This window comes from Macaca thibetana, chromosome 1 (genome assembly GCF_024542745.1).
Source record: "Macaca thibetana thibetana isolate TM-01 chromosome 1, ASM2454274v1, whole genome shotgun sequence".
Classification (NCBI taxonomy): domain Eukaryota; kingdom Metazoa; phylum Chordata; class Mammalia; order Primates; family Cercopithecidae; genus Macaca; species Macaca thibetana.
In genome coordinates, this window is record NC_065578.1 from 6,913,917 (window position 1) to 6,938,786 (window position 24,870).

Below are 24,870 nucleotides of genomic sequence, written 5' to 3' on the forward strand. Positions count from 1 at the left end.
CGACAGAGCGAGACTCCATCTCAAAAAAATTTGAACTGAACAAAATGAAAAGACAACAAAAAATATATGCGATATACCTAAAACACTGCTTAAAGGGAAATTTACAGCATTGAGTGTTTATATGGAAAAAAGAAGAATGGTCTCGACTCAGTAATCTAAGCTTCCTCCTTAAAAATAAGAGAAAGAAGAACAAATTGTATCTCAAGTAAGCAATAAGAAGGAATAATAAAGACCAGATATCAATGGAATTGAAAAGAGAAACTAAGTTAAATCAAAGGGTAATAAAATTAGTAAGTCTTTAGCCATACTGAACAAAAGAAAAGAAGGACAGGTTGGGCTTTATCAAAATATGAAACTTCCCCTTTTTGAAAGACACTGATAACTATGGCCATACCACCTTGAACGCATCCAATCATACCTGAAAGACACTGATAAGAATGAAAAGACAAAATATTTGCAAATTTTATATACAATAATGAAGTTATATCCAGCGTACATAAAGAACACTCAAAACTCAAGAAGACAACCCAATTAGAAACAACATTTTTCCAAAGAAGATATATAAACAGCAAATAACATATGAAAAGATGCTGAACCTAAGTCATTAGACAAAAAAATTTAAACCATGTGAGATACCACTACATATCTTTGAGAATGGCTAAATTTTTTTTAAAAGCTGACAGTACCAAGTGTTGGCAAGGATGCAGAGTGACCGGAACACTCACCCGTTGCTGGAGATAATGCCAAATTGTACAGCCACTTTGGGAAAGTTTGACATTTCCCATAAAGTTAGACATACTCTTACCATGTAACTTAGTAATTCTATTCTTAGTGATTTACCCAACTGAAATAGAAACTTAAATTCACATGAAAACCTGTATGTGAATATTTATTACACTGTTACTTGCCAAATACAGAAACAACCCAAATGTCATTCAGCAGAATGGATAAGCTATGTATATCCACACAGTGAAATGCTACTCAACGGTGAAGAGAAATGAACTTGATTCACAGACCATTGTAGATATAAATCTTAAATACATTTTGTTAAGTGAAAGAAGGCAGAACCAAAAGGTTACATATTGTACAATTCCATTCCAGAAAAGTGTTCTTTCTGGAATGCTCTAGCTCTGGAAAACAGATCAGTATTTACTATGATTGGGTAGAGAAGACAATGTAAGGACATTTTTAAGTTATGGAAATGTTCTTTTGGTTACTGTGGTGATGGATACACAACTTTCTGTGCATTTGCCAAAACCCACAGATTTGTGCACTCCATCTCACCCCAAAATGTAAAGAGAACCCAAGATGAGATGCAGGCTTTGACAAGTGAATCTGACTGCATTACAGATGACAGGACTAAACACACGGAAGGGGTGGGGAAGAATAGAGCTCAGTAGCTTTGGAAAACAGCGCTGCAACTGGATCTCCTAGGGCTAAATACAAAATTATGAATGTGCACAAACACTGTACTCAAGTTGGTGTATTCGTTTTCCACCAGAGTACGGGGTAGCAATTCTAAAGCGACTTTATACTAGGGTTGAACAAATTGTGGAAGCCGCTATCGATAACGATAACCAGACTCCTCACTATCAGAGGAAAGTGACACACAGCCGAAGGGAAGGAACTCCATGATGCTGGATTGGCGCGAATGGTTTCATTGTGGACTCATGCCCCTTTCGTTTAATATACAGAGGGATGGATAGACACGGGTTAGTATACTATGCCAAATAAAAAGAATAAAACAGATGGTTCAGGCAAAGATTATCAAGGAATGAAACTACAGGTGAAAGGTTAATGGGGAACTTAAACTTTGAGAAGTTTTAAAGAAACAGAATACTTGGGTGATCGCAAAGTATTGCTCCAAAGCATATTATTTATTACATTGTAAAATAGTAACTTTACACAGGACAAACAAACCTGAGAGACACCATGTTAACCAATGAACAAGGTAACAAAACATATTGACATCATGTACCCTGGGATGATGCGCGAGGAAGGACACTGCACCTCAGTGGCATTCTTTCCCCAAATACATAACCTCCATCTAATCATGAGAAGACATCAGAGAAACTCAAATCGAAGGCCATCCCACTAAAGTTGTGACCCTGAACGGAAAAACAGCATTGAGTGGTAAACTGATAAAATCCAAAGATCTGTTTTCCAGTTAGTAGAATGGTACCACTGTTCATTTCCTAGTTTGGGTCATTTTATTATGGTTGTAGACCATGGTAACATTAGTGGAAGCGGGATGACAGGCATATAGGAACTCTATTGTACTGTTTTTGCAACTTTTCAGGTCTAAAATTATTTCAAAATTAAAAGTTAAAAATCATTAATGAGTGAAAGGTAATACAGTCATTTTTCCATAATATCTTCTGAAAATAGAGAAGCCTCTTCCAAGCCAGCTAAAAATGACCAGCGTCTAACACTTCTACAAAACTTCTCAGTAGTACATGATGTAATTAGTTACTCCTTCCTTGAGAAAGTTTTCATTCTTGGTTGCTGTGAGGCCGAACCTTGCAGGATTTTCTGTTATCTTTCCAGCTTCCCTTTTTCAGTCTCCTTTATTGGCTCATTGTCCTTTACAGGAAGTTTTTAGTGCTTAAGCCTGGAGGTTTTTTCTTCTCTCCGTACCTACATCTACAATGGTGGCCACTTGCCACATTTGGCAGTTTAAATTCAAATTCAATACAGTTAAATGTAATACAATTAACATTTAGTTTCTCAGTTGCTCTAGCCGTATTCCAAGTGCTTAATAGAGGTATGTTAGTGGCTACCATACTAGTCAGCACAAATAATCCATCAGTCATCACAGAAAGTTCTGTTGGACACAGGCTCCATGTGGGAGATGCTGTGTACTTCACACAGCATCACGTAAGACGCACAGGTCTTCCCACATTCCACCCTTAGTGATTGCCAGGGTTGACCAGTTGTACAGGCAGTGTCAGCTCCACATTGGAAAGTTCCCCATCAACCTTAAACCTATGGTTTCATTCCTTGATCATCTTTGCTGGAAATTTTGGTTTCATTCCTTATTTTTCTAAATACAGTTGTAGCCATTCTATATGTAATGTGCTCTGTACCTTATTTTATTCACATTGTGTGTTGTGGATGTCTTTCTATTAGTGCATTTTAGATCTGCACTCATTTTTAATAGCTGCATAATATTCTATTGATATATACATGATAAAGTGCCATGGTTTAATTTTAGTAAGAAAGTGTATGTTCTTAATTACATGCTGGGTACCTTTAATTGCACATCCCTTTATTCCGTTTCAGGTGAATATAAAACCTTTACTTCCTTCCACCAAACACTGAAAAATAATAGTGTGTACACTGAGCCTTATGAGGATTTGAGGAACGATGAGCACAGCCCATCCTATCAACAGATCAACTGTATCGACAGTGTCATCAGGTATGAGACCACAAGTTTGGATACCATGTAAGTCTGTTCCAAAAGCATACACTGTCACTGTAGAGACTTCATAGAATTTTTAATAGCTGCTCTCACTTGGTGTTTCACTATAAATCAGTAGATACTGATGGCGTGCCTAACACGCTGAACATTACAGAAGGCACAAAAAGCTAGAAGATGCATTCCTTCTTTGAAGAAACTGTGGTATAGTTCAGAAGACAAGACTTATTTTTGTCAAAATTAAATGGTGTAAGGCAAGCTTGTCCAGCCTGCGGCCCACAGGCTGCGTGTGTCCCAGGACGGCTTTGAATGCAGCCCAACACAAGTTCATAAACTTTCTTAAAGCATTATGAGATTTTTTTGTGTGTTTTTTTTTTAGCTCATCAGTTATGATTAGTATTAGTGTATTTTATGCGTGGCCCAGGGAAGCCAAAAGATTGGACACCTGTGACATAAGATTTGAAGGTTAATTCAAAACCACAGTAAAAGAAATGTTACAGGGCCGGGCGCGGTGGCTCACGCCTGTAATCCCAGCACTTTGGGAGGCCGAGGCGGGCGGATCACAAGGTCAGGAGATCGAGACCACGGTAAAACCCCGTCTCTACTAAAAATACAAAAAATTAGCCGGGCGCGGTGGCGGGCGCCTGTAGTCCCAGCTACTCAGGAGGCTGAGGCAGGAGAATGGCGTAAACCCAGGAGGCGGAGCTTGCAGTGAGCCGAGATCGCACCACTGCACTCCAGCCTGGGCGACAGAGCGAGACTCTGTCTCAAAAAAAAAAAAAAAAAAAAAAAAAAAGAAATGTTACAATCCAGTGATTGAGGCTGGGATGGTCAGGGAAGACTTTATCAAAGAAGAAAGTACGAAGTATTCCAAACAGAAGTGGCATGAGAAAAGCAAAGAGGTGGGAAATGGCACAGTTAGGGAACCAGCTAAGAATATGGGGCCTAATTATGTTGTTACAGATACCTGAAGAGCTACAACATTCCAGCTTTGAAAAGAAAGTGTATCTCCTGTACAAATACAACTTCCTCCTCCTCAGAAGAAGACAAACAGAACCACAAGGCAGATGATGTCGAAGCCTTACAAGGTAACAAGAATGCCCCTCGGAGTTAAATTCAAAGAACTATGAATACATCCTTCATGTTTCTCTTTAATGTCTTATATTTATTTTGTTGAACGCATAAAATTCTGGTTTCATATTACCTCTTTATGGCCAGTAAGGTTTAATTTCTCGGTTACAAACTTCTGTAAACTGGGTCTTTTACATAAATTTCTTGTTGGGAATTTTTCTTTTCACTGTCAGTTTCTCTTACACCACCAGCTGGTTTGCAAATCTCAACCATACCTAAATCAGAAATGCCAACAAATGGACCGTCCATAGACGCAGGAGGAGGAGCTCCACAGATCCTGTCCACGGCGGTGCTGAGCTTGGGGTCGGGCATAAGCCAGTGCGGTTACAGCAGCACCATTGTCCACGTTCCACCAGAGACAGGTACCACACTCGCCTCTTACTTTGAAAATATACTCAATATTAACTACATTGTGATGAGAAAACAAAAGTCATGAATGCCATTTGCTCAGTTATAACTTCTAAACTACACATATTTTTTCCTTTCTTTAGTTCAGTTAAAGTATTTCTGGAAACATCATCACGTTTGTGTTGGTTACATATTTTGGACAGTATTTCTCAGTTATGTTATTTGTCAGTGAAATCAGTTGACACATAAAAAGCACTTAATACAGTACCTAGTAGGTAGGTATTAGTAAGTCCTCACTTAGTGTCAGCCATTGTTAATGCAGTTATAGATGGGGCTGTGCGAGGTTACTTCCTTGCTGACTTTTAAAGGATGTGTTCCTTTCACCTGCATCCCACCATCCTGTAAGTTGTGATGAGCTCATCACACGTGCGTTCAGATTTTTGTATTGGTGTGATAGCAATGAATAGAGTTCTTTAAAAGTCTTCATTTAACACCATAATTACTTGGTAATTATTCTACTGTCTTCTTTTTATTCCTCCTTATTGCCACCTGTCCTTTTGACATTTTCATCACTAATAGCAATTTGGGTAGATGAAAGAATGGTGACAAATATGTTAAACTGGGTTTTCACATGATCTGTGCTTTATCTTTGCTAGTCTTCAGTGGCCTATCAGCTAATATGTGTCGAGCCATTTCTTTGTGCCACTCTCTGCTCTTAGTTCTTCATTGGGATGATCTCATTAAATCTTTCCAACAACCTGTGAGATGGAGAGCATGGTACTGACAAGAGATCTGTGGATTGGTGGGGAAAGACCAGAGAGCATTACGTTTCTAATTAGTCAAAAGTAGAGTTTCACTGGAACTGAGCTAGCCCTTCCACAGAGGAGCATATGCACATTTTTTAGTGTGGCTTTTAATATTTTGCATTCCTGTATGGGCATGTAGCTGTTCATAATACAGCCCATGCAGGAAGGGAGGGTATCACCCAATATGAAAAGCTCTTTTTTTTATTCTGCCACTCTGCTTTCTATACTCTGCTCTTATATTACCATTTTTAATGAATTTATACTAAAATCCATATGCTTAGGAAATTTTTACTGGTATTAGTTTCTCCTGATCTTGAATCATCCTCAACATTTACAGGGCCACATCTTTATTCCATGGAGAAAAAGCGGAATCAGAACCCAGATGTTCCTTAAAACATATCTCTATGTCTTTTGCTTTCTGAAAAGTTCATGTTCATTCCTTCAGTTTGCATCCTGACTCAAACGAGTCGTGTCTGAGGACCATGGTCACAAATGCATTTCCTTGCAAGTTAATATCTTCATTTCATATGTGGACAATGAAGCCACAAATAGGCGAAGTAACTTAACTTGCCCAATATCACACAGCCCATGAGTAGTAGAGTAGGGAATCAAGTATTGACCATTAGTCTCTAGGAGTCGTTGCCATTACAGATATTTTGAACCTAAAGCAGGGTCTAATTAAGATGGAATGTAGGCCAGGCACAGAGGCTCATGCCTGTAACCCCAGCATTTTGGGAGGCCAAGACAGGAAGATTGCTTGAATGCAGGAGTTTGAGACCAGCTTGGGCAACATAGTGAGACTCTGTCTACAAAAAATTAATTTTTATTTTATTTTATTTTATTTTATTTTATTTGTGAGAAAGAGTCTCACTCTGTTGCCCAGGCTGGAATGCAATGGCATGATCTCGGCTCACTGCAGCCTCTGCCTCCTGGATTCAAGTGATTCTCCTGCCTCAGCCTCCCGAATAGCTGGGATTACAGATGCCTGCCACCACACCCAGTTAATTTTTGTATTTTTAGTAGAGACAGGGTTTCACCATGTTGGCCAGGCTGGTCTTGAACTCCTGACCTCAGGTGATCTGCCCACCTCAGCCTCCCAAAGTGTTGAGATTACAGGCGTGAGCCACAGCGCCCAGCCCTAAAATAATTTTTTAAAAGATGGGATATGAGATACAATGGCTAAGCCAATCAATAAAATGAAATTTTAAAGTATACTCAATCCAAAAGAAGAGCAGGAAAGGAGGAAAAGATTAACAAAAAAGAAACAGAACAAACCAAATAATAAGATAATAGCTCTGTATCCAGCTATGTCAATGATGACATAAAATTGATTCAACACTTCAATTAAAAGGCAAAAATTGGGCCAAGAATAGTGGTTCACACCTGTAATCCCAGGGACTCACGAGGCTGAGCAGGTAAGATTGTTTGAGGCCAGGAGTTTGAGACCAGCCTGGGCAATACAGTGAAACCCCATCTCTACAAAAAATTTTTAAACTAGCCAGGTGTGGTGACCCACACCTGTAATCCCAGCTACTTGGGAGGCTGAGGCAGGAGGATCAGTTGAGCCCAGCTTGAGCCCGTCTTGGGTTCATTGCTACAGTGAGCTCTGATCACATTACTGTACTCCAGCCTGAGTGACAGAGCAAGATCCTGTCTCTAAAAATAAGTAAATACATAAAAGGCAAAAATTCTCAAAACAGATTTTAAAAACTCAAGACCTAACTACATGCTCTCTACAAAGTACAAATGAAATTCACAAATGGATTGAAAGTAAATGAATGGAAAAAGATGCACAAGTGAAACAGTAAACATCAGAAGGCTGCAGTGACTTATTAATACATGTAAAATAGATTCCAGGACATCATTTCATAATGACAAGGCGGTCAATTCCTCAGGAAAGACATAACAGTCATAAATGTATATTCACTAATAACAGAGCTTTGAAAGCTATGAAGCAAAAATATGCAAATAGACTTTCCATAATTATATTTGGAAAATTGTACACTTCCTCTCTGCAATTGATAAAAACATACAGAAAAAATAAGAAACAGATGATCTATACAACACTATCAACCACCTTGATCTAATTGATACTTAGAGAATGTGAGGCCCAGTGACTGCATAATCCACAGCCTTTTCAAGTACACACAGTATGTTCACTGAGAAATACGACATGTTGGACTGTACTATGTCTCAGATTTAAAAGGATTGATGGTATATAAACTGTGTTCTCTGGCTAGTGAATTAAATTAAAAATAAGTAATAAGGTGTCTCAACCCAAAAGTTTATAAATCAGACAACACATTTGTAAATCTGTGATTCAAAAATGAAATCATAAAGAGAATTAGAAAATATTTCCAAATCGATACTGAAAGTATAGCATACTAAAATGTATGAGATGCAGCTAAAAACGGGGCTTGTAAGATCGATAGCTTTAAAAATGCTGTTAGAGAAGAAATGTCTCAAATCAGTGATCTAAAGTTACAGTTTAAAAAGTCAGCAAAAGAAGAGTGATGTAAGTCCAAGATAGAATGAAGGAAATAATAAAAGACAAAAGCAAAAATCGACAAAATAGAAAACAGACAGTAGAGAAAATTAAAGCTAAAAGTTGGTTCTTTGAAAAGATGAACAAAATTGATAAACCCCTTATACCAGTAGAGAGGGGTCTTGGTTCATGTAGCTGTACAGTAAGTCTTGAAATCAGGTAGTTTAAATCCTTCAGCTTTATTCTTTTTCAAGATTGCTTTGACTGTTAGGTCTTTTGTCTGTATAAATTGTAGACTCAGTTTCTCAGTGCCTTTTTTCCTTATTACAGGGTTGTATTTTCCTGCTTCTTTGCATGCCTGGTGATTCTTTTTAATTGGATGCCAGATATTGTGAATGGGTACCAAATATATTTGTATTCCTGTAAATATTCTTGATCTTTATTCTGGGTCCCAGTGAAGTTACCTGGAAACAGATTGATCCTTTCAGGCTTTGCTTTTTAAATTTGCTAGGCAGGACCAATAGTGTGTAGTCGAGGCCTGTTTTTCCTCTGCTACCAAGGCGAGACCTTCCTGAGTGCTCCTTTGTTTTTCCTCTGCTACCAAGGCGAGACCTTCCTGAGTGCTCCTTGTGATGCCTCAGGAGTTAGGAGAGTCTCTAGTCTGGTGGATGGGAACCGCTGCTGTTCCGCAGCTTGTGTGAGCTTCAGCTCTTGTTCCTGCTAATCCTCTCGTGGTGTTTTCCTCCCATGAATGCCCTGGTGAATGCTTGGAAATCCTCTAGGCTGCACGCTGGGGCAGTCCTCGGGCTCACCTCCCTTGTTTCTTATCCTCCAGGGTCACTTCCCTTCAGTGTCTGAAACCTATTGTTTTGTATATTTAGGCCTTTTTTTTTTTTTTCATCTCAAACAGGAGGGTAAGTTTGGTCCCTGTTATTCCAACTTGGCCAGAAGCAAAGCTCCCTGTGGTGTTGATTTAGTCACAGGCCACTTCTGGATGCAGAGTGGGGCCACACCCACCGAAACCACCTGGATACTGCACCACAGGGGCAAGCCGGAATGGATGTTGGGGGAGCCCTCTACAATGTCCACCACAAAATCTTTTGTTCATAGAAGTAATTTTTTACAAGCAACCCAAAAATACATATCACTATTCTGTATCAATAAAATAAATTTTAATGTACAACTATTATATATCAATAATAAATAGATAAACAGGTAAAAAGAGGCAACCCACAGATGTTCACTTTAGTAAACTGTGCTATGCATATAAAATGGAACTCCGCAGCAGTGTAAAAGTATGAGACAACTGTTCAGCCATTGATAAAGTTCTCCAAGGGGTATGGTAAAGTGAAAAATGTGCGTTGATGGCTAATGTGCATATGTGCCTTTGGGTAAAGATGGGGTCACGGAGGAAGATAATCTATATTCATGCTTATTCATACATAATAAATTGGAAGGGCCAGGTGCGGTGGCTCATGCCTGTAATCCCAGCACTTTGGGAGGCCGAGGCAGGTGGATCACCTGAAGTCAAGAGTTCGAGACCAGCCTGGCCAACATGGTGAAACCCCGTCTCTACTAAAAATATAAAATTAGCCGGACGTGGCGGCACATGCCTGTAATCCCAGCTACTTGGGAGGCTGAAGCAGGAGAATCGCTTGAACTCAAGAAGCAGAGGTTGCAGTGAGCCGAGATTGTGCCATTGCACTCTGGCCTGGGCAACAAGAGCAAAACTCCATCTCAAATAAAATAAAATAAGATAAAATAAAAATAAAACTTAGCCAGGTGTGGTGTGGCGCATACCTGTAGTCCCAGCTACTCAGGAGGCTGAGGCAGAATCACTTGAACCTGGGAGGCAGAGGTTGCAGTGAGGCAAGATGGCGCCACTGCACTCCAGCGGAATGGTCTTCTGCAGGGGAAACAAATGAGAACTAGACAGAGCATGGACAGGGGTGAGGAGAATGTACTACTACATGTTTTTATTAATACTTGCTGATTTTTGAACCATAGGATTGCCTATTTAAAAGATAAAGATAAAAAGAAATTTTGAAGAATTCAGGGAGAAAAGTGTTAACAATAAAAGCAAGATTTAAATAAATGTGTACATATTGATTATTACAACTGTAAGATGTGTATTTGTGCAAAGAATATACAGATAATCAAGAATTTTTATGCTAGACTAATGATTTTTTGTATTCCAGCAATTATAATAATGTTTGTAAAAATGTATTGAAAGGCAGTTAACAAAGTAAAATAAATAAATACAAGTAATTGATAGGAATTAAAATTAAGTATGTCTTCTTCCACCTCAGCCAGGGATGCCACCCTCGTCTGTGAGCCCTGGACTCTGAACATGCAGCCAGCCCCTTTGACCTCAGAAGAATTTAAACATGTGGGGCTCACAGCGGCTGTTCTGTCAGCCCACACCCAGAAGGAAGAGCAGAATTATGTTGATAAATTCCGAGAAAAGATCCTGTCATCCCCCTACAGCTCCTATCTTCAGCAAGAAAGCAGAAGCAAAGCTAAATATTCATATTTTCAAGGTACATAAGTTTTTAAAAATAAATGCCATTAATCTATGTAGATGTTACAAACTATATCTAAGGACTAGGAGATAAGGAGTAAACAATAGGAGTTTCACTTGTAAGAAGCTGATGGAAAGATGCTAAAACAATCTATTTACATCAACAATTTATGTAGGTTCTTTCTTAGATCCTAGATCTGGGAAACTTTTTTTGTGAGAAACTGATTGAGAGATGCTGAAATAAGTTTATTTGATAGCAACTGTTTTTATCCGGAATTTTGTTCATGTTTTTAGAGCCACTTTTTGCCATTCTGGTAGTATTGGCAAATGCACATTCATTGTCAGCTACTTATAACTACCAGTAAGTGGCATCCTTCTCTTCTTTTTGGGTTTAATTTTCCATAATTCACCTCTATATCCTTCCAGGAGATTATACTTCCAAGCAGACGCAGTTGGCCGGCTGCAGGAAAGGGAAGCACAAACGGAAGAAGCTGCCAGAGCCGCCGGACAGCAACAGCTCGAACGCGGGCTCTGGTCCCCACAGGGGAGCGCGTCAGAACGCACAGCCCTGCTGCCCCTCCACGGCCTCCTCTCTGCACACCTTGGGCCCGACCTTCCCACCTGCCGCCATGGTGCCCAGCCAGGCCCCTTATCTCGTCCCAGCTTTTCCCCTCCCAGCCGCGACCTGTCCCGGAAGAGAATACGCAGTCCCCGGAACTGTACCGGAAGGCCTGCATGGGCCGCCATTGTCCAAGGACCTGCAGCCTTACCCAGCTTTCCCTTCTCCTTACTTGGATACTTTTATGACCGTTTTCCTGCCTGACCCCCCTGTCTGCCCTCTGTTGTCACCATCGTTCTTTCCATGTCCATTCCTGGGGGCGACAGCCTCTTCTGCGATATCACCCTCGATGTCGTCAGCAATGACTCCAACCCTGGACCCACCCGCTTCAGTAATCAACCAAAGGAGAGAGGAGGAAAAGTGGGAGGCACAAAGCGAGGGGCACCCGTTCATTACTTCGAGGAGCAGCTCGCCCTTGCAGTTAAACTTACTTCAGGAAGAGATGCCCAGACGCTCTGAATCTCCAGATCAGATGAGAAGGAACACGTGCCCACAAGCTGAGTATGTAAGTGATGCTCATTTTCAGTGCTCAAGTGAGAAAGTGAATATCTTACTAAAGTTAATGCGGTCGCGTTGGGACTCAGCGCAGACATCCTCAATCCGCGTGGCTGCTGTGAGCGAGCCTGTCAGCCTAACTGTGTAAACACGAAACACATCTGCCTGGCTCTGTTTGGAAAGTAGACACGAAAGAATCATCTATATTCTAGTTTCTTAGATACTTTGTGAGGTTTTTTCCAAAGTGCTTTTAAGTTTTCATGTGAACTGGATTCTCTCCACTCTAAAATTCGATCCAGGTATTACGCTTAAGTGTTCATTGCCTATAATATGTATTTGTTTACTTACAACCGGGGTTATGGTCTGGTGAGGTAGGAATAAGCCATGTTGACAATTTAACGATTGTACTTCTTCATGCACAGTCGCAGGACAACAGGTGTGTATGAAGGGTTAGGAGCTACTTTATTTATTATCAGTAGAGTAGGCAGTTTATAATTACACACTTAAACGTGTTATTTTTTCAGAATCAAAAGCTTTTTGATTTGGATGCTGGAAACTGAATAGTTCTGAACTTTATATACAGTATGTTTTTTCCTATACACACTGTGGTAAAGTTTAATTTATCAATTAAGAACAGTAGGAGATTAACAGCAGTAACTAATAACATAGAACAGTTATAAAACGGACTCATCACAGTTTCACGGATAGAAGATTCATTCTTGCCTAAAATTGTAGCACTCTGAGCACATGGGTTTTTCCTTTCCTTCTTGAGAACTTTCACCTTTTCACTTAAATGAAGCACTTTATGACTTCTCTTTGGCATATCCCAATTGCTGGCATCACTCCTCTTGCACTTTGGGGCCATTATTATGTAAAATACGTGTTACTTGAACACAAGCGCTACGACACCACCACAGTAGATCTGACAGCCAAGACGGCTACTGAGCGACTAACAAGTGGGTAGCACATACAGTGTGGAGGCACGAAATAAAGGGATGATTCCTATCACAGGCTGGAAACAATGAGACAGCTCAAAATGTTATGACACTACCAGAATGGATCACAATTTTAAGTTTACGAACTGTTTATTTCTGGAATTTTCCATTTACTATTTTTGGACCTCGGTTGACCACAGGTAACAAACTACAGAAAACAAAACCATGAATAAAGGAGGACACTACTGTATTTTGTGATAAGATTAAAGTGTCTTTTCATTGCCCTTACTTTCTAGCAGTGTGTTGCAGGCAACAGTAGCAGTGAGAGCAGTCCTGCCACTACCGGTGCACTGTCCATGGGGTCACCTCCCAGGGAGAATCCATCCCATCCTACTGCCAGCACACTGTCCATGGGATCGCCTCCCAGCGGGACTCCATCCCATCCTACTGCCAGCGTTCTGTCCACGGGGTCACCTCCCTGCGAATCTCTGTCCGGAACTGGTTCTGCAGCATCAGGTAGTGGATCAGGACAACTAATGTTTCAAACTCCATTGCCAGGCATTCACTATGTGATAAGCTCTCACTGTGTACCCCAGGCACTGATGTGGAAGTACAGGGTTTTTTTTTTTTTTCCTTTTTTCTTGTCAGGTATATTGGGGTATATTTATGCACAATAAAATTCACCAATTTTAGGGGTACAAACAAGAATTCTGACAGATGTGTACCTTCGTGTAAGCACTACCACAATCACCATATAGAACATTCCTGTCACCCCAAAAAGTTCTGTGACCCTCACTAGTCCATCTCTGCCCTGACCCTTGGTCTCCTGGCAGCCACTAACGGTTTGCTGTCACTTTAGTTTTGCTTTTCCTATGATTTACGCATAGAATCAGACAGCATGCCATCTTTCGTATTAGGATTCTTTCAGTTAGCATGATGCTGTTGAGACGCACCCTTAATAGCAGTTATAGCTTAGATCTGTAATCCATTTTGAGTTAATTTTTGTGTATGGTATGAGGAAGGGTCAATATACTTTCTTTACATTGGGATATCTAATTGTTCCTGCCCTGTTTGTTCAAAGGATTAATCTTTCCCCCATTAAATTGCCATGACGACTTCATTGAAAATAACTTGACCATATATGTGTGGGTCTATTTCTGGACTCTTCTGTTCCACTGATCTGTATGGCTAGCTTTAGGCCAGTACCACAACTTTGAGTAATGCGACTTTCAAGTAAGTCTTGAAGTCTGGTGAAGTAAATCCTTCAACTTAATTCTTCTTTTCAAAATGATTTTGAATATTCTAGGTCCTTTGTCCATAAAAATTATAGATTCCATTTCTCAGTTTCTACAAAAAAGTCTTCTGGTGTTTTGATTGAAATTGTGTTGAATCTATAGATGATCAATTTGTGAATAATTATCTTCCTAATGATATTGAGTATTTTGATCCACAAGTACAACAATTTCTCTATGTAGATCTTTAATTCTTAGCCGTGTTTTATAGTTTTCAGCCTACACCTCTTACACATGTTTTGCTAAATTTATCTCTAAGGATTTTGTAATTGTTGATGCTACTGTAAATGGCATTTAAAATTTTCAATTTGCAGTTGTTTGTTGTTAGCATGTAGAAATGTAATCAAATTGTGTGTTTTTAACTCGTATTCTGCAGTCTTGCTAAACTCATTTATTAGTTTTAGTAGCTCTTTTGTAGATTCTGCAAGACTTTTCTACATAGTCTTTATTATCAGCAAATATAATCTTACTTCTTTTTTTCCATCTATATGTCTTTATTTATTTGTCTTGCCTCGTTGAACTGGCTAGGACTCACAGTGAAGTGTTAATAGAAATAGGAAAATAGACACTTCCCTGGTTCACAGTCTTAAGGGGAAAGCACTCAGTGTTTCACCATTAAGTATGATGTTAAACATAAGTTTTCCTTGAATGCCCTTATCAGATTGAGGAAGTTCCCTTCTGTTGCTGCTAGTCTGCTCAGTTGCCTTTTCTGCATCTGTTGAGATAATCATGTGGTTTCCTTCCCTTATTCTATTAATATGGTGAATTACATCAGTTTTCTGATAGTAAATTAACCTTGCATTTGGTCATGCTCTTTTATCCTTCTTTGTGTATTGTTGGATTATCTTCCTAATGTTTTGTTACACATTATTGCATCTCTGTGCAGAATATTGGTCCATTCGCTTTCTTTACTTGTAATGTCTTTGTCTGGTTTTGGTATCAGAGTAATTCTAGCTTCAAAAAATGAGCTAGGAACTATTATTTGCTATTCTGTTTTCTGGAAGAGTTTGTGCTGAACTGGTATTATTTCTTCTTTGTATGTTTGGTGGAATTTACCTGTGAATCTTTCTGGGCCTGGAGTTTTCTTGGTGAGAAGGATTTTAACAACAAATTTAAATTCTTTAATAGATATGGGTCTAATCAGGTTATCAGTTTCTTAGTGATCTTTGGTAATTTGTATCTTTTAAGAAATGTATCTGTTTTATCTAATTTGTTGAATGTATTGGCATAAAGTTTTAAATATTCCCTTTTCCTTGTAATGTCTGTAGGTTTTATAGTAATGTACCCCTCTTATTGCTGGTATTAATATTTTTCCTGTTCAATCTGACTGTATGTTTATCAATTTTAATAACTTTTCAAAGAACTTTTGATCTCATTGGGGTTTTTTTTGCGTATTGTTTTTTTGCTTTTTTATTTTATTGATTTATGCTCTTTTTTTTTTTTTTCCTGAGAAGGAGTCTTCTACTGTCGCCCAGGCTGGAGTGCAGTGGCATGATCTCGGCTCACTGCAACCTCCACCTCCTGGGATCAAGCGATTCTCCTGCCTTAGCCTCCAGAGTAGCTGGGATTACAGGCGCCTGCCACCACACCCGGCTGATTTTTTGTATTTTTAGTAGAGACAGGGTTTCACCATGTTGGCCAGGCTGGTCTTGAACTCCTGATCTCATGATTCGCCCACCTTGGCCTTCCAAAGTGCTGGGATTACAGGCATGAGCCACTGCGTCCAGCCTATGCTCTAATTTTTATTACTTCTTTTCTCTTTACTTTGGATTTTTATTTGTTTTTTTCTTATTTCTTAAGGTAGACGCTTGTTAGATCTTTGAATTGAGATTTTTTTCCCCCCAATATAAACATTTAATGCTATTGAGTGCTCTAACCATTGCATCCCTCAAATTTTGGTATGTTGTATTTTTATTTTCATGCAGCTTCAATTTTTTTTTTGAACCAAGACCTTTTGAACCAAGGTCTCACTCTGTTGCCCAGGCTGGAGTGCAGTGGCATGATCCCAGCTCACTGCACCCTCAAACTCCTGGGCTTAACAATCCTGTGGCCTCAGCTTCCTGAGTAGCTGAAACTGCAGGCATATGCCACTGTGCCTGGCCAGTCTAAAATATTTCTAATTTCACTTGTATTTTCTTATTTGATCTTTCAGTTATTTAGAAAGGCTTAATTTCCTAATATTTGGAGATTTTTTTTAGATATTTTTATTTTATTTCTAATTTAAATGCAGTCAGAGAACTTTGTTTTGTATTTTTTAAATTTACCAAGACATTGTGTAATAATCTGGAATTTGGTCCATCTTGATAAATGTTTCATGTGCATTTGAAAAGAATATGCTTTCTGCTGTTGTTGAGTCATGTGTTCTATAAATGTAAATTAGATCAAGTTGGTTGATAATGTTGATCCAACTTTCTCTGTTATGATTTTCTATCCGTTTTATAAGTTGTTATGATATAGCTCTTACATGTCCAGCTATAAATGTGAATTTCTCTATTTTTTCTTATAGTGCAGTGAGTTTTTGCTTTATTTATTTTGAAGCTCTTTTATTAGGTGCATATGCACTTAAGGTTATTATATCCGCTGATGAATTGCTCTCTTTATCCTGAAATATGTCTTGCTTTGAAGTCTGCTTTGTCTGGTATCAGTGTATCCAGTCCAGCTTTATTTTGATTAGCGTTTACATGGTAAATTTTTTCCATCTTTCTACTTTTAACTAATCTGTGTCTTTATATTTAAAGTAAGTCTTGTAACCACCATATAGTTGGGTATTTTTATTCATGTGACAATCTCAGCCTTTTCACTGCAATGCTTGCTTAGACTATTTACCTTTAATGTGAATGTTGATATGGTTAGGTTTAAGTTAAATCTTTCATCTTGCTGCTAATTTTCTGTTTGTCTCATCTGCCCTTTCTTTTTTCCTCCTACCCTCCTCCTTTTGGGTTAATTGTGTATTGGCTTCTCAAGCATACCTTTTTTTTTTTTTAAGTTTTTGCTCTAGGAGTTACTTTTTTTTTAATTTTTATTTTATCTTATTTTTTTCTTTGAGACTCTGTTGCCCAGGCTGGAGTGCAGTGGTGCCATCTCGGCTCACTGCACCCTCCACCTCCCGTGTTCAAGCAATTCTTCTGCCTCAGCCTCCCAAGTAGCCAGTACTACAGGCATGCGCCACCACGTCTGGCTAATTTTTTTGTATTTTTAGTAGAGATGGGGTTTCACCATGTTGGCCAAGCTAGTCTGAAACTCCTGACCTCAGGCGATCTGCCCGCCTCGGCCTCCCAAAGTGCTGGCATTACAGGTGTGAGCCACCGCGCCCAGCCGGCTTTAGGTTTTACGGTGCACATCTTTTACTTACCACAGTTTACCTTCAAATATTATACCTATTCTATCACTTTATATATTAGAACCTTAAGACAGAGTACTTCCATGTCCTCCTTGTCTTTTGTGCTATTTTTGTCATACATTTTAACGTGTAAAAAAACCCACAATAACACTGTTACTATTTTTGCTTTAATCAGTAAAAACCTCTTAAAGTTGTTTTGTGTGGGTGTTTTGTTGTTGTTGTTTTGACACAAGGTCTCACTCTGTTACCCAGGCTAGAGTGCACTGATGCAATCATAGCTCACTGTAGCCTCAAACTCCTGGGCTCAAGCAATCCTCCAACCTCAGCCTCCTGAGTAGCTGGGACTACCAGCACGTACCACCACACTCAGCTAATTTTTTATTTTTATGGAAATGGAACCTCACTATGTTGCCCAGGCTGGTTTCAAACTCCTGGCCTCAAGCAATCCTCTCATCTTGGCCTCCCAGAGTGCCAGGATTACAGGCGTGAGCCACCATGCCCAACCTAAAGATATTTTTTAATGAAGAAAATGTTTTTATTACTTTTTTATTTACATACTTTTTTAAAAATTTTAAATTGGTATTTTTAATTCTTTCAAAGCCAGTGAGAAGGATCTAGAAGGGTCACATGCAAGATAGGAAAGGAATGATCCATAAGGCTTCATAGCAGCCATAAAGGGATGGTCCTTGGGATGAACAGTTTCTCTGTTGTGAGAGGAGGAAGGTGAGGAGGGGTACATATATCATTAATTGTGTATGTTTGGTATCATAAAGATGATTAATTTGCTTTCTGATGGCTTTTTTCCTTATAAAATAGGTGAGATTGAGGGAGGAAATAGAGAGGTTGAAAATAGTCATTGCTGGGGGTAGGTTAGTGCATGACCAGAGAACTGTAGCATTTTAATGGTTCATTTGAGGTTGGTGATGATGAGTTTTTTATTGTAGAAACACTGTACCCTGTTGTATGTGACTTTCTCTACGTATTTGGCTACTTGGGTTTAGGTAAGAACAGAGTCAATAATTATCTTTATCGGAGTTGGCATTTTGACAGTTATGAAAAGTCGGAGGGAAAAATAAGTCTAAGATATTGCAAGGTATGTTGCTGAATGATGAACTGAGGACTCCAGGCTGAATAATGAAGGAAATACAGGAAGACTAAGACACTGTTAACACATTTATAGTTGAAATAATTGAACAAGCCAATGAGAAAGTGAAGCTGAGATGTTAATGATTTTGGAGATGGAACAGTTATGGGTGATGATAAAGGGCAATGTATGTAACCTTGAGAGTGATAGCTCGTTAGGAATGGAAAAAGAGATCTCAGGAAGACCAAAGAACCAGGAAGCTGTTCACAGGGAGGAGGAACTTTCCCGGAAATAATGGTTGGGCTGGCTGAGGAGGAGGACTGTCCAAGGCAAGAGTCTTTGAAGAATGAGAGCCAGTTTGGCAGATCAGTCAGACAGGTCTTTTCTAATTATTTGTTGTTGATTTTTGACAGGAAGCAGCGACAGCAGTATATACTTTACTAGTAGTGTTTATTCTAAAATCTCCCAAAATGGGCAGCAATCTCAGGATGTACAGAAAAAAGAAACATTTCCTAATGTCGCTGAAGAGTCCATCTGGAGAATGATACGGCAGACACCTGAGTGTGTTCTCATGACATATCAGGTACCTGAGAGGTAAGAAAGCACTTTAGAAGACCCACTTTTTTTATTTTTGTGGTTTCTTTTTTTCTTTTTTGAGACGGAGTCTCGCTCTGTCACCCAGGCTGGAGTGCAGTTTAGCAATCTCGGCTCACTGCAACCTCCACCTCCTGGGTTCAAGCGATTCTTCTGCCTCAGCCTCCCTAGTAGCTGGGATTACAGGTGTGCACCAGCACACCTGGCTAATTTTTGTATTTTTAGCAGAGATGGAGTTGGTTGGTTGGTTGGTTCGTTTGTGACAGAGTCTCACCCTGGAGGCTGGAGTGCCATGGTGCCATCTCGGCTCACTACAACCTCTGCCTCCCAGGTTCAAGATTCTCCTGCCTCAGCCTCCCAAGTAGTTGGGATTACAGGTATGCACCACCACACCCAGCTAGTTTTTTGTATTTTTAGTAGAGATGGGATTTCCTCATGTTGGCCAGGTTGATCTTGAACTCCTGGCCTCAGGTGATCTGCCCACCTGGGCCTCCCAAAGTGCTGGGATTATAGGTGTGAGCCACTGCGCCTGGTTTCTTAATGTGTTTTTAAAGACGAAATAATTATTGAATGTTTTATAAATTCTTTTTAAGAAATGTATTTTCAAATTTATTCATTTGAAGTCAAGTGATGAATGATTTCTTAAAATAAGGGTGGCAGAGATAGTGTCACCTATATTCAGATCCATACTAAACAGATCTTACACATCATGAGACAAGGAAACAAAGTCGGTGCTTTCCAAGATGGCACACAAGTACAAGAACTTTTTGTTTTAGACTCTTGATTTTTTTTGCCCCATTCTAAAATAAAAGAGCTAAGGGAAATCTCTTTCTTCCATACACCTCATTAAAACATCATATAGATATTTTCCACCAAGAAAAAAGCCTTTACCAACTTGACAAGGAAATGATCTAGTTTTTTTTTTTTTTTAATGTATGCCTCATGTATTAGAAAATGTAAAGTGTATTACCAGCCAAAAAAGAAGTGCTGTTCTTACATGACATGAAAAGAACCCTGTGTCTTATTCAGGACTATTAAGATTCTGTTTGTTTTCAGGGTTAAAGAAGTTGTACTAAAAGAAGACCTAGAAAAGTTAGAAAGTATGAGGCAACAGCAGCCCCAGTTTTCTCATGGGCAAAAGGAGGAGCTGGCCAAGGTGTATAATTGGATTCAAAGCCAGACTGTCCCTCAAGAAATCAACATTCAAGTAAGCACAATAATAATGGCTGTCATATACTCATGTATTTTGGCCAGGTAGTGGTTTTAATATAGGTCATGCTCTTGCATGATCCCATTGAAAACGTTAATCCACACAGTTTACCTCTGCGGTAGGTGTTATTATTCCCTCTTTACCAATAAGCAAGAAGTAGGGTATACACATGTTAAATAATTAATACAAGGCCATGCAGTTCATTGGATTTTGAACACAGGTCTTTTTGCCTCCAGGTGGTTTTTTCTTCTACCAGTTGGAATGTTAGGGGACAATAAAGAGTAGAAACACCTGCTTTGATGTGTGATTGACTGCATTTGATAGGTGATTTGTTACGTATTTCAGATACGTCTGCATGTTTGAAAAGAGTTAAAAAAAAAAAAAAGATGTAAGATTCACACCTGAGGGTAGTATTCATACCAAGCAGAAACTTTAATGGGACCTAAGTGTCTTTTTGCTGTTATGAGGTCTTCTCAATGAGATTTTTTGTGAATAGCCTGAACAGTAAAGCTTTGATTTACCAGTGGTCCCAACCAGTGTTGGTGGCAGCTGTGGTAATGGTAGTGATGGTTGTACTAGTAATGAATCTTTATTCCCACATGTATCAAGATGTGGGAGGCCGAAGAGTCAAGTTAAAAACAAAAGCAAGTAGGCCTAGTCCAGTGGCTCACGTCTATAATCCCAGCACTTCGGGAGGCCAAGGTGAGAGGATCAGCAGTTGGAGACCACACTAGGCAACATAGCCAAATGCGTCTCTAATAAAAATCAAAAAAATTAGCCAGGTGTGGTGGTGTGCACTTATAGTCCGAACTACTCAGGAGGTTGAGGCAGGAAGATTGTTTGAGCCTGGGAAACTGAAGCTACAGTGAGCTATGATCTCACCACTGCATTCCAGCCAGTCTCAAAAAAGACAAATAATTTGTGTGTGTGTGTGTGTGTGTGTGTAAAAATACTTTAAAAAAAGAGAGTAAACTTAGGTGTTTTAAAAAAAATATTAAGGCTTATGAAGTAAGCAAGACAATGAAATCCTACTACCCCCGTTTTTAAAAATTAACACTTTTAATTGTGGTATAATACACGTAACATGAAATTTACCTTCTGAACTGTTTTTAAGTATATAATTCAAGAATATTAAATATCTTCACATTATGCAACCATCACCACCATCCATCTCCAGAACTTTTTTCATTTTGCAAAACTGAAACTCTATACCCATTAAACAATAATTTCCCTGTTCCTCCTTCTCCCAACCCTTTGCAACCACTGGTCTTCTTTCTCTTTTCTCTTTTTTCTTTTTTCTTTTTTGAGACACAGTCTTGCTCTCTTGCCCAGGCTGGAGTGCAGTGGCGTGATCTTGGCTCACTGCAACCTCTGCCTCCCAGGTTCAAGCCATTCTCCTGCCTCAGCCTCCAGAGTAGCTGGGATTGCAGGCACACACCACCACGCCCATCTAATTTTTGTAGAGATCACCGTGTTGGCCAGGCTGGTCTCAAACTCCTGACCTCAAGTGATCTACCTGCCTCAGCCTCCCAAAGTGCTGGGATTACAGGCGAGAGCCATATGAATTTGACTACTATGCACACCTCATATGAGTGAAATCATACATTATTTGTCTTGGTGTGACTGACTTATAGACACACCATACTCTCTTGGTTATTATTTGCATGTAACTTTTTACATCCTTTCACTTTCAACCTGTTTGTGTCTACATCTGAAGTGAGTAGACAGCATATATCTGAATAGTGCTTTTCAAAATCTGTTCAGTCAATCTCTGTCTTTTGTTTGGAGAATTTAGCCCATTTACATTTAAAGTAATTACGGGTAAAGAAGGACTTACTTGTGTCATTTTGCTATTTGTTTTCTATGTGCCTTAAAGACTTTTTTCCCTCATTTCCTTCATTACTGTCATATTTTGTGTTTAGTTCATTTTTTGAAGTGAAATATAGTGCCCTGCTCATTTCCTGTTGTGTATATTGTGTAACTATTTTCGTTGTGATAACCATGGGGATTACATTTAGCATTCTAACATATCACTCCAATTTGAATTTATACCAGCTTAACTTTGATAACCTCCTACAAAAACTCGGCTTCTGTAGAGCTCCATCTCCATCTTCTTTCAATTACTGAAGTTATAAAATTAGGTTTTTATACATTGTGTTTCCAAAGACATAATTATTTTTATGCATTAATCTATTAAATTATATAGAAAGCAAAATATGGGATTACAAATCAAAGCTAAAATAATACTGGATTTTATAGACTACTAGTTTTCTTTGAATGTATTAGTTTCTTCAATCATGTGGAAAACAAAAAGTGGAATTACACATCGTTGTTACAATCATAATACTTACCTTTGCTGAGATCTTTATTTCTTCATACAGCTTCAGGGTATTGTCTGTGTGCTTTCATTTCAACCCTGCAAGACTTCTTCTAGCATTCCTTGGATGGTAGGTCTAGTGGTATCAAACTCCCTGGCTTTTGTTCATCTGGGAATGTCTTCACTTCTCCCTTACTTTTGGCCAGGCAAAGGATTTCTTAGTTGACAGTTTTTTTCTTTAAGTACTTTGAATACACTGGGACACTGCCCTCTGAACTCCACAGTTTCTGGTGAGATACCGATACCTGCTGATAATCTTACTGAGAATCTCCTGCATGTGTGAGTTGCCTCTCTCTTGCCTTTTTTTTTTTTTTTTTTTGAGACGGAGTCTCGCTCTGTCTCCCAGGCTGGAGTGCAGTAGCACAATCTCCACTCACTGCAAGCTCTGCCGCCTCCTGTTTAACGCCATTCTCCTGCCTCAGCCTCCCTAGAAACTGGGACTACAGGCACCCGCCACCACGCCCGGCTAATTTGTTTGTATTTTCAGTAGAGACGGGGTTTCACCATGTTTGCCAGGATGGTCTCGATCTCCTGACCTCGTGATCCGCCAGCGTTGACCTCCCAAAGTGCTGGGATTACAGGCATGAACCACCACGCCCAGCCTCCCTTGCTGCTTTTAAGATTATCTTTGTCTTTGACTTCATGGTATTTAATTACAGTGTGGATCTCCGAGTTCTGAGTACATCCTGGTTGGAGTTCATTTACCCTCTTGGATGTTTACATTCATGTTTTTCATCAAACCTGGGGAGTTTTCAGCCATTATTTTTTTGAATAATCTTTCTGCCTCTTTCTCTTTTTCTTCCTCTGGGGCCCCCGTAGTGCTTATGTTGGTCCACTTGATGGTTTCCCACATGTCCTCCAGGTCTGTTGACTTTTCTTCAGTCTTTTTTCTTTCTGTTCATCGGACTTGACAGTTTCTATTGTCCGGTCTTCATACATGTATTCTTTCTTCTGTCTGCTCAAATCTGCTTTTGAATCCCTCTAGTGAATTTTTCATTTCAGTTTTGTACTTTTTATTTACGGAATTTCTTTCTGGTTCTTTTTAGGTTTTCTGGCTTCTTTTTAGGTTTTCTATCTCTTCATTGATATTTACATTGTTTGTACATTGTTTTCTTGATTTTCTCCATGCCTTTCTTTAATTCTTTCATTATCTTTTTCTTTTTTCTTTTTCTTTCTTTTTTCTTTTTTAGACAAGGTCTCACTCTGTCGCCCAGGCTAGAGTGCAGTGGCATGATCATGGCTCACTGCAGCCTCAGTCTCCTGGGCTCAAGCAATCCTCCCACCTCAGCCTCCCAAGTAGCTAGCACACACCACCCATGCCCAGCTAATTTTTTAATTTTTGTAGAGATGAGATTTTGCCACGTTGCCCAACCTGGAGCTCTTGAGCTCAAGCAGTCCACCTGCCTCAGCCACCCGAGGTGCTGCGATTATAGGTATAAGCCACCACACCCAGCTTTTTCTTTTTCTTTTTCTTTTTTTTTTTTTTAAGACAGTCTCACTTTGTCACCCAGGCTGGAGTGCAGTGGCATGATCATGGCTCACTGCAGCGTCTACCTCCTGGTCTCAAGTGATCCTCTCGAGTAGTTGGGACTACAAGTGTGTACCACCATGGCTAACTAATTTTTTTTTTGTAGAGCTGGGACCTCAGTATGTTGCCCAGGCTGGTCTTGAACTCTTGGGCTCAAGCCATCCACCTGCCTCAGCCTTCCAAAGTGCTGGGATTACGGACGTGAGCCACTGTGCCCTACTAGTTCTTTGATCATCTTTCAGTGGTTTTAAAATCTTTGTCTCGCAATTCTTTTATCTGATCTTTCTCAGAGACTTTTCCTTTTGGTTTATGTTTTGCCTTTGAATGGGCTATACCGGGGGTGTCCAATCTTTTGGCTTCCCTGGGCCACATTGTAAGAAGAATTGTCTTGGGCCACACATAAAGTATACTAACACTAACAGTAGTTGATGAGCTAAAAAATAACAAGAAATCACCAAAAAAAACTCATAATGTTTTAAGAAAGTTTACAAATTTGTGTTGGGCCACATTCAAAGCCATCCTAGGCCACGTGTGGCCCATGGGCAGCAGGGGGTTGGACAAGCTGGGACTGTACTTTGGCATTTCTTTGTATGCCTTAATGATTTTTTTTTTTTTGGTTGAAAACTAGACATTTGAATCTAATAACGTAGTAATTCTGGAAACCAGATTCTCCCCTTTCCCAGGGTT

At 39.5% G+C, this 24,870-nt stretch overlaps 1 protein-coding gene across 5 annotated transcripts in view; it reads left to right on the forward strand.

The window, feature by feature from the left end:
• PER3 (period circadian regulator 3) overlaps positions 1 to 24,870 on the forward strand; it is a 61,070-nt gene that overhangs the window by 32,320 nt on the left and 3,880 nt on the right. The window contains exons 14-21 of one of the 5 annotated variants that reach the window (XM_050787037.1): positions 3,283 to 3,418; positions 4,382 to 4,506; positions 4,741 to 4,911; positions 10,498 to 10,728; positions 11,136 to 11,833; positions 13,055 to 13,274; positions 18,888 to 19,068; positions 20,125 to 20,275. In XM_050787037.1, the coding sequence (XP_050642994.1) occupies positions 3,283 to 3,418; positions 4,382 to 4,506; positions 4,741 to 4,911; positions 10,498 to 10,728; positions 11,136 to 11,833; positions 13,055 to 13,274; positions 18,888 to 19,068; positions 20,125 to 20,275 (1,913 nt within the window). Of the gene's footprint in view, positions 1 to 3,282; positions 3,419 to 4,381; positions 4,507 to 4,740; positions 4,912 to 10,497; positions 10,729 to 11,135; positions 11,834 to 13,054; positions 13,275 to 18,887; positions 19,069 to 20,124; positions 20,276 to 24,870 lie in introns of those variants that run through there. The other 4 variants (XM_050787041.1, XM_050787056.1, XM_050787049.1 and 1 more) reach the window with 4 other exon arrangements.